General features: G+C 35.7%; 1 protein-coding gene across 4 annotated transcripts in view; it reads right to left on the reverse strand.

Annotated features, from left to right (window-relative positions):
- Nucleotides 1-2,267: 2,267 nt before the first annotated feature.
- Nucleotides 2,268-16,025, reverse strand: part of DOCK11 (dedicator of cytokinesis 11) — a 169,920-nt gene continuing 156,162 nt past the window's right edge. For 3 of the 4 annotated variants that reach the window (XM_031445367.2, XM_031445366.2, XM_031445368.2), the window contains 5 exons: nt 13,329-13,539; nt 12,764-12,954; nt 12,108-12,208; nt 10,749-10,887; nt 2,268-6,490 (listed from right to left, as the gene is read on the reverse strand). In XM_031445367.2, the coding sequence (XP_031301227.1) occupies nt 6,368-6,490; nt 10,749-10,887; nt 12,108-12,208; nt 12,764-12,954; nt 13,329-13,539 (765 nt within the window). In that variant the 3' untranslated portion in view covers nt 2,268-6,367. The remainder of the gene's footprint in view (nt 6,491-10,748; nt 10,888-12,107; nt 12,209-12,763; nt 12,955-13,328; nt 13,540-16,025) is intronic. The other variant, XR_010379362.1, reaches the window with a different exon arrangement.

The raw sequence follows: 16,025 nt of genomic DNA on the forward strand, positions 1-16,025 counted from the left end.
AGAAGTTAATTTTTCAACTTCCTGTTTGAAAACTCTGCCTTAATACACACACACACACAAACACGCTAGTTCCTACCCATCCTTCAAGGCTCTGTTGATCTCCATCTTCTCCATGAAACCTTTTTTGTTCTATATCTAGAAGAACTCTGCTTATTCAAGCACTTGTCATTACCACTGATTTGCTATTACTATTATCAGACCTCTTCGTATCTTCCTATGTGATTATGTCTTATCTCTCTCAACCACAGTCTGAGGGCTGGGATAGTGTCCACATTGCCTTGTACATAATAAAAGCTCCAGGGGTATCTGCTTATCTAAACCGGCTTTATTTCCTTGAGACTGCACTAGCAGTTATTCTGTGGCAGGTGCTTTTAGGTTCCAGGGAAACAGGTGAAAAATCAGACACAGACTCTACCCTTATGGAGCTTACCTTTTCAGTAAAATGTTGGAAGAGGAGAAACTTTTTGATCTCTGTAGAAAATTTGCAGGATGTTGCAGCAGGAGACCATAGGTTGAAAACACTGTGGACTGGGAGTCAGGATACCTTGGTCTTATCTCTAATTTGATATGTATCTTGAGTACATTTTTTTTTGAAGAGGGATTTAAAAAAAAATAAAGTTTTTAAAATTAGTTTTTTGGGGAGGAGGGGTTGGAGGTAATTAGGTTTATTTAATTATTTTTTAAATAGAAGTACTGGGGATTGAACCCAGGGCCTTGTGCATGCTAACCATGCACTCTACCACTTGAACGACACCCTCTTCGCCTTGAGTACATTTCTTAACCATTTGTTATCTATTTCTTTATATACCTTTTAGAGATCATATGCTTACTGGGAGAACTAAATCAGAAAACAGATGCAAATCATGTTGAAGGGAACTTCCTCAACCTGATAAAATGCATCTATGAAAAACCCAGTTAATACCATACTTAAAGGTGAAAGACTGAAACCTTTCTCCCAAAGATCAGTAAGAAGACAAGGATGTCTTGCTCTCATCACTGCTATTCAACGTTCTACTGGAAGTTCTAGCCAAGTACCAAGTAAGGAAATGAAATAAAAAGAATCAAGATTGGAAAGGAAGAAGTAAAACTATCTGTATTTTCATATGACATGATCTTATATAGAAAAACACTAAGGAATCTGCAAAAAAACTATTAAAGCTGATAAATGAATTCAGCAAGATTTCAGGATACAAGATCAATATACAAAAGTCAGTTGTATTTCTATAAGTTAGCAATGAACAACCTGAAAATGAAATTTTTTTAAAAACCCCTTTACAATAGCATTAAAAAGAATAAAATACTAAGGAATAAATTTAACAAAAGAAGTACAAGACTTCTACACTAAAAACTACAAAATACTGTTGAAAGAAATTAAAAATGACCTAAATAAATAGAAAAAAAAAATCCTGCGTTCATGGATTGGAACACTTAATATTGTTAAGGTGACAGTACTCCTCAAATTAAATTACAGATTCACAGCAAATCTTACCAAAATGCCAGCTATTATTTTCTGCAGAAATTGACAATCTTGAGTCTAAAATTCATATGGAAATGCAAGGGACCCAGAATATCCAAAACAGTCTTGAAAAAACAAAGCTGGAGGACTCAGACTTCCCAATTTAAAAATGTACTGCACAGCTACAGTAATCAAGACTATGTGGTACTGGCATACAGAAAGATATATAGATCAATGGAATAGAACAGAGAGTCCACAATAAACCTATACTTGTATGGTCAATTGATTTTTTTTTAAAGGGTGCCAAGACAATTCAATGAAGGAAGGCAGTTTTTTCAACAAATGGTACAAAAAAAACACAAAAACTGGATATCCACATGCAAAAGAATAAATTTGAACCTGTAGCTCACATTATATACAAAAACTAGGTTAAAATGGATCAAAGACCTAAAAGTAAGAGTTAAAACTATAAAGCTTGAAGAAACGTAGGTTAAAATCTCCATGACCTTGGATTAGGCAATGTCTTCTTAGATAAGCATCAAAACACAAGTGATAAAAGAAAACATAGATAAATTGGACTTCATCAAAATTAAAAACTGTTGTTTCAAAGGACATTATTATGGAAGTGAAAAGGCAACCCACAGAATAGGAGAAATATATGGAAATCATGTATCTGATAAGAAACTTGCACCTTGAACAAATAAAGAACTCTTGCATTTCAACAATAAAAAGACAAATCAGTTTTTAAAAATGGGTAAAGAATTTGAATAGACTTATCTGGATAAGGATATAAAAATAGCCAACACACACATGAAAGAATGCTCAACTTCATTAGCCATTTGGAAAACAAAAACCACGGTGAGATACCACTTCACACCCACTAGGAAGGTGATAACCAAAGAGGCAGATAATAACAAATGTTGTTGAGAATATTGAGAAAGTGGATCCTTATTTACTGCTGCTGGGACTGGAAAGTGGTGCAGCTTCTGTGGAAAACAGTCTAGCAGTTCTTCCGAAGGTTAAACATGGAGTTACCATATGACCTAGTAATTCAACTCCTAGGTGTGTGCCCAAGACAAATGAAAACATATCCACACAAAAACTTGTACATGAGTGCTCATAGCAACATTATCAGTAATAGCCAAGGAGTGAAAATAACCCAAATGTCCATCAACTGATGAACAAATAAAATGTGTATCCATACAAAAGGAATATTATTCAGCCATAAAAAGGAACATTTTGCTACATGCTACAACATGGATGAACCTTAGGCTAAATGAAAGCAGCTAGTCACAAAAGGCCACATACTGTGTGATTCCATTTGTATCAAATGTCCAGAATACAAATCTATAGATACAGAAAGATTAGTGATTGTCAGGGGCTGGGGGCTGCTTGGTGGGCAATGGGGAGTGACTGCAATGTGTATGGGGTTTCTTTTGGGGTGATGAAAATGTTCTAAAATTAATTGTGATGGCTGCACAACTCTGACTATGCTAAAAACCACTGAACTGTGCATTTTAAGTGAGTGAATTGTACAGTATATGAATTGTATCTCAAAGAGGAGAACAGAAGAGGAAAAAAAAGCATGTTGCAAAAAGATTTAAAATGCTATACACAGAGGCAAAATCTTTGAAGAATTTAGTCACAATCTCAATCAGGAGTTGAATAAACATACATACACACTTTTCATCGAGTGACCATTGTGTGGTTAGGGACTAGGAACAGAGCATTCGTTGTAACTGGAACCAGCCAACTCCCAGGATTGAGGAATAGCCTTCTTCCACAAACCCACTCCCCATCCCCAGCCAACTTTTATTCTATTCCTTTCCCTTGTGTTTGGATAGCTGAAGTAGTGCACTGTTAGAACAAGACTGAGACTGAAGGTAGTGCACCATTTTGTGGATCAGAAGCCTGAAATATGTATCTGATTATTAATATTTTGAAGAATTTGGAAATTCTTATTATTTGAATACACTGCTCAGGTTCTGCATTTCAGATAAACTAGTATTTATAATTAAAGGCTTGGGTTTTTATTATGCTGACCTATTTGGTTTGTTAATTAACCAATGAATCATCTGTAATTCTATGATACGTTGGTCAAAGTTCCAAGGCTGTGGCTACCACTGCTGCGGTTTCATTTTTAAAAAGATGTTTATAATATTTATATAGGCAGTGAAGTCATATAAATATGGTAATAGTAACAATCCCAGCTACAGACATGATGCCAGTGGTGCAACTAGTTACTAGGAAAATCTGCACGGAACTACTTATTTTCTCCATGGGTTATCATTGTAGTGATAAACTAACACTACTAATGGTGACTTACTCACATTTTACAATATGTTTAAAGACTATCAAAAGAATAGCGTCCAGGGAAAATTGGACTCAAGCTTAACTGCAAAATAATCAGTACAGCAGAAATGTACTCTTTGATGGGACTTTATCATGAAATAATTAAACTATATAAACAGTAATACCTTATATATGCAGGTTTCAAAACACACATAGCTGGCTTTCTCTAGTCTAGCCCACTAGTTCGCTATAGCTTTCTGCCCTCAGTCTAAAAGTTGGTGGAATGAATCTAGCAAAATTGTGCCATGACCTGGAGAACTCATTGGCCACAGGACACAAAATTATCTTGAACTTTTCCCTTTTTCTCCTTAGCCATCAATAAGTCATGTCCAGTCTTTTCACGTAGTATCTCTTGTGATTCTCCTTTCTTCTCCATCCTTGCTCACACCAAGGGGCTTATGGACTCATAACTAAATTCCTGTAGGAACTGTCTAACTGGTTTCCGTATTTCCATTTGTCCCCACCTCAAATACAACTGACAGCAATATAAAGGATGAAATTTCTAAAAATAACATTTAATCAAATAATCTGTTTAAAAACCTTAAAAAACAAAACAAAACAAAACACCTTAACTGGCTCCCCAATGTTTACTGAGTAAAGTCTAAATAGTAGCCTGGCATTCAAGGTCTTCCAAAATCTAGATACGAGTTTTTCTTTCTAGATATGTGATCTACTACTCCCTTGAACAAAACTGATCTCCTCACCAAGCCTTGAACTTCCACTAATTCTTTCTGCAACTTTGTTCATGGTGTTTCTCCTGCCTAGAATACCGTCTCATCTTTGAAAGCCTATTCAAGGCTGTCTTTTGCCCATGAAACCATTCCTGAACATTTATAATTCACAGTGACCCCTCACTCCTTGAATGTGGTAAGAGTTATGGCCAGTGCCATTCATTTGGCAACTTTTCTTGTCTTATATTGTTAATTCATGTATTATTTAATTTTGTGTATATCTTGCCTCAACTAGACTGCAAGTTTCTTGAGTCTAGTTGAGGGCCATTTATTATACTCAAAAAAAAATTACCCACAGGGCACAATACTGTGCTGAGGGACATGATAGGGACGAGTCATTGACAAAAGAGCACTGAAGATTCCCCAAGATGCCTCATTCTCAGAAGGCAGCGTTCACTCTAGGTGACAGTTCTTTATACATACATGCCAAATATAGTCACTTTAAAGACGAAACTAACTCTACAGGTTACTCCAAGATATTAAGGAATTATAAGCCACCTCTGAAATTTCTGAATCCCCTATTGAAATACAAAATAAACCTTCAATAAATAACTTCATACTTCCCTGAAAGGTTAAAAATGACATGTAAAGAAAAATGGGCACTCCAGGTGCATAATCTCTTGAGATTTACTTGATCACAAAGTATTTAAAAAGCTAAGGCTCCGTGCACTCCATTTATATTTCAGGATCTGTTTTTCTTTTTTGTTTCTTTTTTTTTTGTCTGTAAAATAGGCTAAACTATATACAAAAAATAAGTCTAGGACTTAAAGTTTACATAAAAGGCAGCTAAAATTATATGGAGAATTCAAGCTTAAAAAAAAAGTTCTTCACATCTTGGTCTCTCCTGAATTATTTAGGTAGTCTGAGGTTTCTTCATAGTTAGGGATGTTATCCTTAGCTAGCAGTTGCTAAATCTGTGGTGGTTATGTACACTGACCCAAGAAACGCTGCAACCAGCAAGTTCTATCAAAGTGCTTGTTAACCTTGGAAAGAATAATAATTACAAAAATGCCTACCCCTCAGACTCTGCCGCTAAAGCTCTGAAGTTGCATAGTATGTACTGACTGCAAATTCTCAGAAATGTTTTGTTTAGCTTTATGGATCGCCTCAGATGATAAACCTGGGGCAGGACATGCTGCTTGCTGGGCACACCTATGCCACGTACAAATCCCTCATCTTGTATCTTGGAGAGAGACCGACTGGATACCTAGCATCATTGGATCAAAACCTGAAGGATCAGTAAGCTTGGTATTCTATATATATATCCTTTCTTTGTGAAATTTTCCTTTTTAAATGATGCTTTTGTTTCCTTTAGACCGGTCTTGATCATTGGTAGGCAAGGTTTCAAATTATCTCCCCAATTTGAAGTATTCATGTTTTATGAAAATGTTATCTTTTTTTCTCTCCAAGGATTAGTATAATGAATTGAGCTTCCTGTCAAGAAAAATGCTAAGTTCAAAGTATTATTTCCTTCGCTTCTAATTACAAATAAGTTTTACCTTTTATTGTGTTCCATTATACAATTTTACATAGTACCATTTTATTTTAAGCAATAATTAAGCAATTCGAATGAATGTTTTTGAGCTCTACTTCTTGGTATATAGATTTACCTAAAAAAGTACAAACCAAGCACAGTGGTGCAATTTTCCAGGCACTTTCAAGTTGCTTAAATATTTACAAATATGTAAGCACCCTGTTTGAAAGCATGAAAATTTGGTGTCAGGAAGAAACACTCCATGTATATCAAATCTTTAAATGTTAACATTTGCACAGCTCCAGATATTCCTGAGAAAGTTCAGTCTTGTTGCCACTTTACATCTCCACATCCTCATATTTCAGCAGCGTATCTTGGGGAACCATAACCTCTGTCACTTGACGTACCACTAATTGCACAAAATACATGTAATGTGTTGCTCATCCAGGGAGAATGCATTGTGTCTTCTTGTAATATCTAGAACGAAAGAAACCTGCATGTTTATCATGAAGCCAAATAGCCACTGCCGAAAAAGTATGTGTATATGAAATCATAGGCACATTTCAATTTATCACTAACACTTAGCTATTTAAAATGATATAAAGCACAAAGAGCAAAGAATAACATTACCGACTCAAGTCTTCAAAGCTGTATTACAAAGGCAGCATATCAAAAAAGCAGAAAAAATCTGGTTACTCATTAAGAAAGGCAAAATGTTGTCAAATGCAAAATTCAATCAAAAGCAAGACATTAACAATCTTAAAAAAAATTTTAACAGATGGTCATATGAAGAGCCCTAAACAGTGGACTCTCTGATACGAGATTATGGATCATCTTCTAACAGCGGTTCTCAGGACCACTTGTGGGGCTTTTCAAACACGCAAATACCATGCTCCTTCCCAGGAGACTTGGGAAATAATATTAAATGAAGAGAAAATAAGTGACTATTTCTAAAGACACACTACAATTTTAAAAGCTAAGTGATACAGAAGACTTTTCTTGGAAATTAAAAATTTAATAAATATAAATTTTATACCCCATAAGTATATAAACATATATATTCATATTACTATAGACATTTTAAAATTATCCAACAGAGATCTCATGGGTGGATTAGGGAGAAAGAAAAGAATAGCACACACATCACATCCAACCTCTTTACTATAATTAGGTGCCAACTTAGGTCTCACGCTTTTAACACTGGGTTCTCAAGTTAGCTCTGAAACTTCAGTACTAAGCCTGCAGACTGGTCTCTGGTGGCAGTAATGGGTCATGTCATTTGTGTTGCTACATATCATGTCTTATATAAAGTCCATAATAGAGAAATTTTCTCTCACAAAAATCGTAACTCCTAACATTAATCTGAAAGCACAGGAGAGATGTAAGAGATTATCCATACCTGTCAGATGCAACAAGCCAATAGAGCATTCATTATGAATAAAACAAAACAGAAACGACAATGGCCACCACTAAATCTATCTAATTTAGAAATCTGCAATTAATAGTTTTAAGATAATATAAATCCCTACAAAAAAGTCAAAAGCCTAAAGAAGTTTTTAAAAGGACTTCATATTTTGGTATAGTGTAGCAGATTACATTGCAAAGGGCCAAGGAATATCCAGGCCATTATCTTTTTGTCAAGTAATCATTTATGGAGCACAACAGATAATTTGTATTTCAGCGTACAGCTATATTTTATCTTATTTTGTTGTATTATTATATTTTCCTCTGGGAAGTAATGTGTCTCAAAGTGTATGATTAAAAAAGGCTCTCTTTTATATGAGAATCTAATAGGAAATACCGATTCACAAAAATTCACTCTAAAACATGCCCAAGTAAGGCATACCTGGATATGATGCAGTATGACAGTATAGCTTGCATAAATATAAACCAATAGAAACTAAGGCTTTTCTGGGTTAGCTATCAATACATAATTATATCAAGGATCTAAAATACTGGTCTCTACAACTAGATAAAATAGCCATGGTTTATGGAAGTTCAATGAGAGAGGTAGGAAATATGACAGCAGATTTGTAAAATCCATGCTTCATCAGGGTGTTAAAAAAGAGACAAGAGGCCCAAAATAGAGTCACTTGTGCTAAAAGCCTGAGACTTAATACCTAATCTAATTGCAGTTTCAGTTTTTTCCAGGCTGGTAACCTTAACCAGCCAAAAAAGTATGTGTCTTACTTTCAGTCTGGAATTACTTACTTGGTACAAGTGAGATAATCCACCTGACAGACCCTTGCCCTGCCCCAAAGGAAGGTGCCCTTGCCTGAAACAATCAGGTCGTTTCTAGAATAACTTCCTTGCTCTGCCTCCTTCTACGTGTAAGTCTTCCATTTTGTAAAGCTCTTCGGAGCGCCTTTCTGTCTGCTAGATGGGATGCTGCCCAAATCCTCAATTACTGAATAAAGCCAAGATCTTTAAAATTTACTCAGTTGAATTTTTTTTAACAAGGGAAAAGAGAACTTTATAAAATAACTGCTGTAAATATTTTGATCACAGTAATAGCAGTAAATTGAATAATTTGCTTTCAATTTGAATAATCGAGTTCAAGGCTAGGTCATACAATTGCATGTAAATTATGTAACTAATATAATACACATTGGCTTAAAATGATGTAATTGCTTTATATCTTTTGTGAAGGAGCAGTTTTTGCTGTTTTTTTCCTATGGACTATGGAGAATAGAAACTCAAACTGGACAGTTTCTAGGAATAAATTATATAATCTATTTGATAAAAGTATACCCCAGAACAGTGACAGTAGAGAGGTTAAACCCCCACTGTACTCATGGGCTGAGCTTGAAATACAAACAATAAAGGAAGTAGAATGATTCCCTCCTTTCCTAGCCCTGATCGCCTGGCTGCTTTGGGAAGGAGGCAAAAAAGGGCTTCTGAAAACTGAGCAGCAAAGGCATGCCTTGGAACAGTTTGCATTCACTCCTAAGTGGGCTAACATAAGTAAAGACGGCAAAAAGAACTAACAGAACACTGATTCCAACACTCCGCAAGCCAACAAGTTTCCCAGCCATGAGAATGGGAGAGTAGGAGACTGGGGTAAGTGGTCTCATTGAACAGATGGGATGATGAAAGTCTGGCTGACTGGTTTCTCTATACTAGGTATAGAGATGATAATGGTTAGAAAATTAAGACTCCTGGTCACTCAGTGCAACCGTGGGATAATTGTAACTAAATTTCCCATAGTCCTTTCTAAGAAAGCATGTAAAACAAATTCAGAGAGGTAGAACTTGATTCAGAGTCAACTAGCTTTTGTTTCCCTAGAAATATCTTTTCTTTTCCCCATCAGTTCACTGCAGTTCTTTGGGTACTAACCACTGTCAGCCTATTTGTAAGTACACCCTTTGTATGATGGTCTCACACAGGGGAGTGCCTTCAAGTGATCACTGAAATGCAGATAACAGGACAGATGAAGTTCTCCTTTCTGGAACCATCGTTAAGAATGCATTCGCTAAAGGGTTGTAGTTATCCTTGTTTCTTTTAAGGAGTCTTAATTTCTTAAAAAATTGAGAGGTTGAAGAGTTTCTGAAGCAAATATTAATCTTACTGGGTGTCTTCCTTAGTAAGGAAATGAGGGAGATTTTATGATAAGCTTAATAGGCTCAGGACCTGAGGGATCAAGACCATCCATCATGTGGTGACTTTTACAAATGTGTTGAAGATTTTAAAACACTTAAGTGACCATCCATGTATAGATTGGTTGTAAACAGATTTCAGGACTGCAATGTAGGAATGAAGTTTACCAGGATAATCCAGGAGTACTCTGATTTTAAGGTAAGTAGGTATATAAAAGTCATAACTACTTAATTATAACAATTTGGCTGTAAGTGGTGAGCAGATTGTTGCTTCTATATTTTTCAGATTGTGCTTTACTAAGTTAGCTATAACTGTCATTAACACTCAGTCACAGATTAAAATGCTAAGTTTTATGAAAATAGAGAGTTTTGCAGGCTGTATGGGTAGTTAAGACAATTCCCAAATTTTGGAAGTCACTCAGGATCTCACTTAAATGATAGTATAGTTGCCCCTAGGTATCCTCAGAGGATTAGTTCCTGGACCATCGCCCCCTCTCCCTAGGATATGAAAATTTGAGGATGTGCAGGTCTCATATAAAATCTGCATATAACTATGCACATCCTTCTGTATACTGTAAATCATCTCTAGATTACTTATAATACCTAATACAATGTAAATGCTAGGTAAAGAGCTGCTGCTTGCAGCAAGTTCAAGTTTTGCTTTTTGGAACTTTCTGGAATTTTTTAAAAATATTTTCAATTGGCAGTTGGTTGAATCTGCAGACGCGGAACCTGTGGATATGGAGGGCAGACTGTACCTAGTTTCTTACAGCCAAGGTAGAGATATTCATTTAGGGATTTGGTTGCTGAGCCAATAATTTCACTTCTCTAGGATCCTTTCTGAAAGACTCTTATCCATGTTCATAGTAGATCAACAGATTTGCTCAGCTACTCACTTCTAATGGCACTGTGGCACAAGAACAAAATGATTTATTACTGACAATTGTTTTAGCAATTGCTTCAGAGAACTGCTTCACATTTGATTTGTATTATATCATTTAAATGACTAAATATGAGCAAATTTCAAAATAACAGACTCAGTAATTTCAAGGTAACATGTTTCAAACCAATAGGTTTTGCTAAGTAACTATTTAGGGACCCCAGATCAAATTTTTGTTTTCAACCATCCTAATACTTGCCTGCTCGTGAATAATATCAGATAATTCTTTCACCATGTCTCTGAAATTTGACTTAAGCCCTTCATGGTATTCAACCTGATCCTCTTTAATTAGCCGCTCATTTAGTTCCAGTGCAATGCTGCATGCTTGGATGAACTTCCTGTGGATGAAGATCAAAGATAAAGTTTTTGTTATTCCTAGAAAGTCTCACTGAAAATTTAGTATTTACTTTAACCATGGCTTACCTAGAAGGAAGATTAGACTCCTGTATTTTATCTCTGTGTTTTGCTAGTGCCACTAAGTCTGAAATATCTCTTCCACCTTTCTCCTTCGGTTTTCTTACTTTGCTCAAAACATATACCCTCTAGGAAGCCTACTTGCTCAGTCATTTACTTGATATGATATCAGCTAAAGTTGTGCTAACATTAATTTACATCTGTAGATAATGTTATTCATTCAGAAATAATTTATTTGAGGCTAACTATGTACCCAGTCCAATGCTGGGTGCTATAGGTATGAAGTATCTGCCCTGGGCTGGTAAGAGTGGGGACAGAGAATTGATGACTTATCATACAAGCATTTTTCCATCATTTCACGTATTTATGTTTAATGTCCATAATTAGAATGTATGTCTTAGGGGACAAAGTACCTCACTGCCCATTTGTTTTGTATCCCTGTCATAGCAACTAGTAGAATCTTTTTGTATATGCCAGGCATTAATAAACATTGAATGACTGCTGGTTACTCTAACCTGAAAACAGCTGATAACACAGAGAGGAAAAGTGAAATAAGTTGGGAGCAAATGAGTGGATAAGTTATCTTTGTCATTAGTTTACCTTACTCATTTGTCTCTTTTATTCTGAATGTAAACTCCTTTTATAGATGAAATAGATTTTGTCTTCTAATGCAAGACCATTCAGGACATGCCTTAGCTTAGAAGGATGCTTATTCTAGACAAGATATCACATGCCCTAGGCTGGGGAACCCACGTGGAACTAAACGACATGGGACAGGAGCAAGCCTATCCAACCCTTCCTACCCTAAATGGCCTGAAATGCTGTAAAATGAGATCAATCAGACAGAGGAGGAAATCATGTGATGAACGTAGGCTTGTGTTTTTGTCATAATATCGAAAGCAATCAAGTAAATTGGCATATTTAATCTCTTGGGTCACTAGGACATTGTTAAAGTGCTGCAGTAGGAAAGAGATCACACATTTCCTCTCTACTTAAAGTACCATTAGAAGGTCACTTAAATATTGTGAAAGAGAACAGAGAATGTCCTTTTCTGAAGGGACATTTGGTGAATATTTTGGTTTCTTTTAAGAAGAAAATAGAGTAAAACAATAGAGGTCTAATCTGAGAACTACAAAGCACTTACCTAAACATGTCTTTCAACTCATTTACTTTCTTAGGTGGATACTTGCTAGCTTGACTGTCATTTAAGAAAGCCCTTGCATATGCTAATGGACCTGCATTTACCTAAATTACAAAAGGAGGAAAATGAGAGAGTTGTTGGAATGTAATCAAAAAGTAATTTTTGCATTTCTCTTTTAAAAAAAACAGTATGTTAAAAATCCACATCTGAGAAACATTTACTATGCTTTTTTTTAACTTTTTTTATTGATTTATAATCATTTTACAATGTGTCAAATTTCAGTGTAGAGCACAATTTATCAGTTATACATGAACTATATATAATTCATTGTCACATTTTTTCTCTAACATTTACTATTCATACTATAAATTTATCTGAAAAAATTAAAGTAAATCATCTGCAAAGATGATATTCTAATATGTTAATGATTTCTGATATGTAAATATAGGGCTTGGCTACAGTCAGAGGGATTTATGTTAAGGTCCTCTGACGGAACACAAAATTTATAGAAATTGAACATAATTGCTTTATTGAGTTAATCAAAAACGTACAGGTTTTTGCATTCAATATAACAGTTTCCATTAGTGCTTGCTCTGTGCCCTTATGAGAGCAAGAGGAACACTGAGAAATATTTAATACATGTTTAGCAACCACCATACCTGCACTGAAACGCAGCCCTGCAGTTTAAGTTGGAGCTGAATCATGTCCACGTCAGCAGAAGAGCAAAGCTTTTGCAGCTCTGCAGTTTTATCTTTTATTTCATCAGTAGCAACATCAATTGGCTTTAAATTAATCTGCTGTTCATAGGTTATAGGGATCCTCTTCTTCACATATGGAAATGAGTTTGAAGCTATTAAATGTTAAGATTGAACAAATGAGTTTCTAAGATAGTAAATAAAACAGCCAAATTAAAGGGAAAAAAATCTGTTGTGCTTAATTCTCCCTGTGCATTCTGTAGAAAATACCTCAGGGGACCAAATAGGTACCTTATTACTTTAGGATTGAGGGTGAAATTCTCTTTATGAGATAACTCAGAGCAATCATGAGTTACATATGGGAAAGCAATGGTTTATAACATAGCCAAGTTGGTGCAAATTAGTGACTGAACAGCAGAACAATGAGTGATTAAAATTTCAGTTACATTTTCCTGCTGACCAGCTGCTACTTTTGTGTATCAAAAAAGACCATATGTCAAACAAAGAAGTTATGCCAAGTCCTACTTACTAGTCAAGATCGTACGGCGTTTGCACTGTTCTTCTATACAACCTTGTTTTTTGCCTGATAATGTATAAGGAGCCTCAAAAACAAATCTGTTGATATTATGGTTTCTTTCAAATTCAGTCTTTCTTTCTGTGAGTTCTTTGTCATCAAAGTAGGGCTTCACATATGTGACTTGGATATGAGCATATTTTGGATCAAGCTCTTTGACATTTACCTGTAATGTAAGAAACTTTTGTTTTTATGCAATAGAAAGGAAACGAGGGTACAGGTAAGCTACTAACAACTTTAAGATCAACTGAGGAACACTGTCATTGAACACACTGTGAACTGAATACACACTTGGAAGAGGTCTTTGCTCTTTTTTTAAGGATCATTTCCTTCTGATTATAAAGAAGTTACAGAAACGAATTTGAGATTACAGAAATGTAGGCAGAAAAAAAAACTGTAATGTGACCACTCAGCAGTGACCATTATTCACATTTTCATATATTTCCTTCTAATCTTTTTTCTATGCACATATATTTACGAACCTGAGATCATGCTGAGCATTGTTTTATAATCTGATTCCTCAAAATATATTAAAATGGTTAACTGTACATTTGAGTTCCACCTCAAAAATACAGAGAGGATTCTGAGAAGATGGCAGAGCACCAGAGATTTATCTTCCTACAGAGACAATGGTAACACTGGCAGAGTCTGTCTGATGTAACTATTTCAGATCTCTGGAGTCTATTGAAGGTTTGCAACTTTCAGGGGAAGGCATGGATATAAAATTGCAGTTAATTTTGATCTTGGTCAGTTTTAGTTCTTGACAAAATGGCAGCTACCCATACCTCACCCCCAAGCTCCATGGCAGGCAGCTGTGCACATGTTCCTGGAACAGTTTGCGGGAGCCAAGATGAACAAGAAGGACCCTGTCTTCCAAATACTGGGGATCTGTGCTGTGATTGCTGACTGCTGCTTCTGATCCCAGAGGTGCAAAGAGGCTGTGGCCATTGTTGCACCTTTCCCCATTGTTGCAAGGCCCTCCCCATCTGGCTGAAGGACTTGCAGGGGATTTAAAGGACCAGTATCTTTTCTCCACCCTCCTCACTTCATTTTCCTCTTTCTCCCCTCTTGGGAGCCAGACATTAAAGATTAGGGCATTCAAAAGCAACTGCATATATGAGGGAAACTAGAAAGTCACTGGGCATGCTCAAGGGAAGGTGCAGGCTCAGAACAGACCTGAGAAGACCCCCAAGTTTACACCTCAGGCTGTCCTTTGGCACAGAGACAGCCTACAATGATTAAAAACAAACAAAACTGCAAACCCTTGGAAAGGGGGAAATTCTGATTTCCAGAGTGACCATATTATTAATTTCAAATGTCCAGTTTTCAACAAAAAAATCACAAGCATACAAAGAAACAAGAAAGCATGGCCCATTCAAAGAAGAAAAATAAACCAAGAGAAACTGTCCCTGATAGCAGATCTAATAGATCTACTAGAAAAAGACTTTAAAACAACAGCCTTGAGGATTAAGTAATTAAAGGAAAATATAAAATCAAGAAAATGATACATGAACAAAATGTCAATATCAGCAAAGAGGTAGAAAACCTAAAAAGAAACCAAAATTTTTTTTCAGAGCTGAAAAATACAATAACTGAAATGAAAGTTCACCAGAAGGATTCAAAGGCAGATTTCAGCAGGCAGAAGTAAGAGCGAACTTGAAGACAGGACAATGGGAATGATCAAGTCAGAAGAACAGAAAGGAAAAAAAAAATTGAAGAGTGACAGAGCCTAAGAAACCTGTGGAACATCACCCAGAAGACCAACATATACCTTGTGGTAGTCCCTAAAGGAGAAAAGAGAAAGGGGCAGAGACAATATTTGAAGAAATAATGGCTGAAAACTTTCCAAATTTGATGAAAAACATGACTATAAACATCCAGGAAGCTCAACAAACTCCAGGTAGGGTAACTCAAAGATACCCACACTGAGACACATTAAAATCAAACTGTTAAAAGAGAATTTTGAAAGGAGCAAGAGATAAATGACTCAGTAATATACAAGGGATCCTCAATAAGATGATCAGATTTCTCATCAGAAACTTTGGAGGCCAGAAGGCACTGAACTGATACAAAGTGCTAAACAACAACAACAATCTGTCAATCAAGAATCCTATATCTGGCAAAACTCTCCTTAAAAGTGAGGGAGAGATTGACATACCCAGATAAAGAAAAGCTGAGGGAGTTTGTTACCACTAGAGCTGCCCTATATGGAACACTAAAGGGAGTCCTGCTGGTTACAATGAAGGGACATCAGACAGTAACTCAAAGCTGTATGAAGAAATAAAGATCTCAGTAAAAAATACGTGTGTAATTACAAAAGTTAGTATTATCATAACCATGGTAACGATACTGCTTACTGCTTTTTGTTTTCTACATGATTTAAGACTAATACATTTAAAAATTGGTCTAAAAGCTAGTATTACCAAAACTTTGGTTTATAACTCCAAATAATTTAAGAGACTAATACATTAAAATTATTAGCTAATGTTTTTGGATGCACAACATATAGAGATGTGATTCTGTGACATCAACAACTGAAAGGGTTAGGGATGGAGCTGTTAAAGGAGCAGAATTTTTCTGTTACTGAAATTGGTATAAGTTCAAGTTTAAGAAGTAAATTTTGTGAAAATTAAACAATATACTTTTAAAAAA

This window comes from Camelus dromedarius, chromosome X, assembly GCF_036321535.1.
Source record: "Camelus dromedarius isolate mCamDro1 chromosome X, mCamDro1.pat, whole genome shotgun sequence".
In the NCBI taxonomy this organism is placed as follows: domain Eukaryota; kingdom Metazoa; phylum Chordata; class Mammalia; order Artiodactyla; family Camelidae; genus Camelus; species Camelus dromedarius.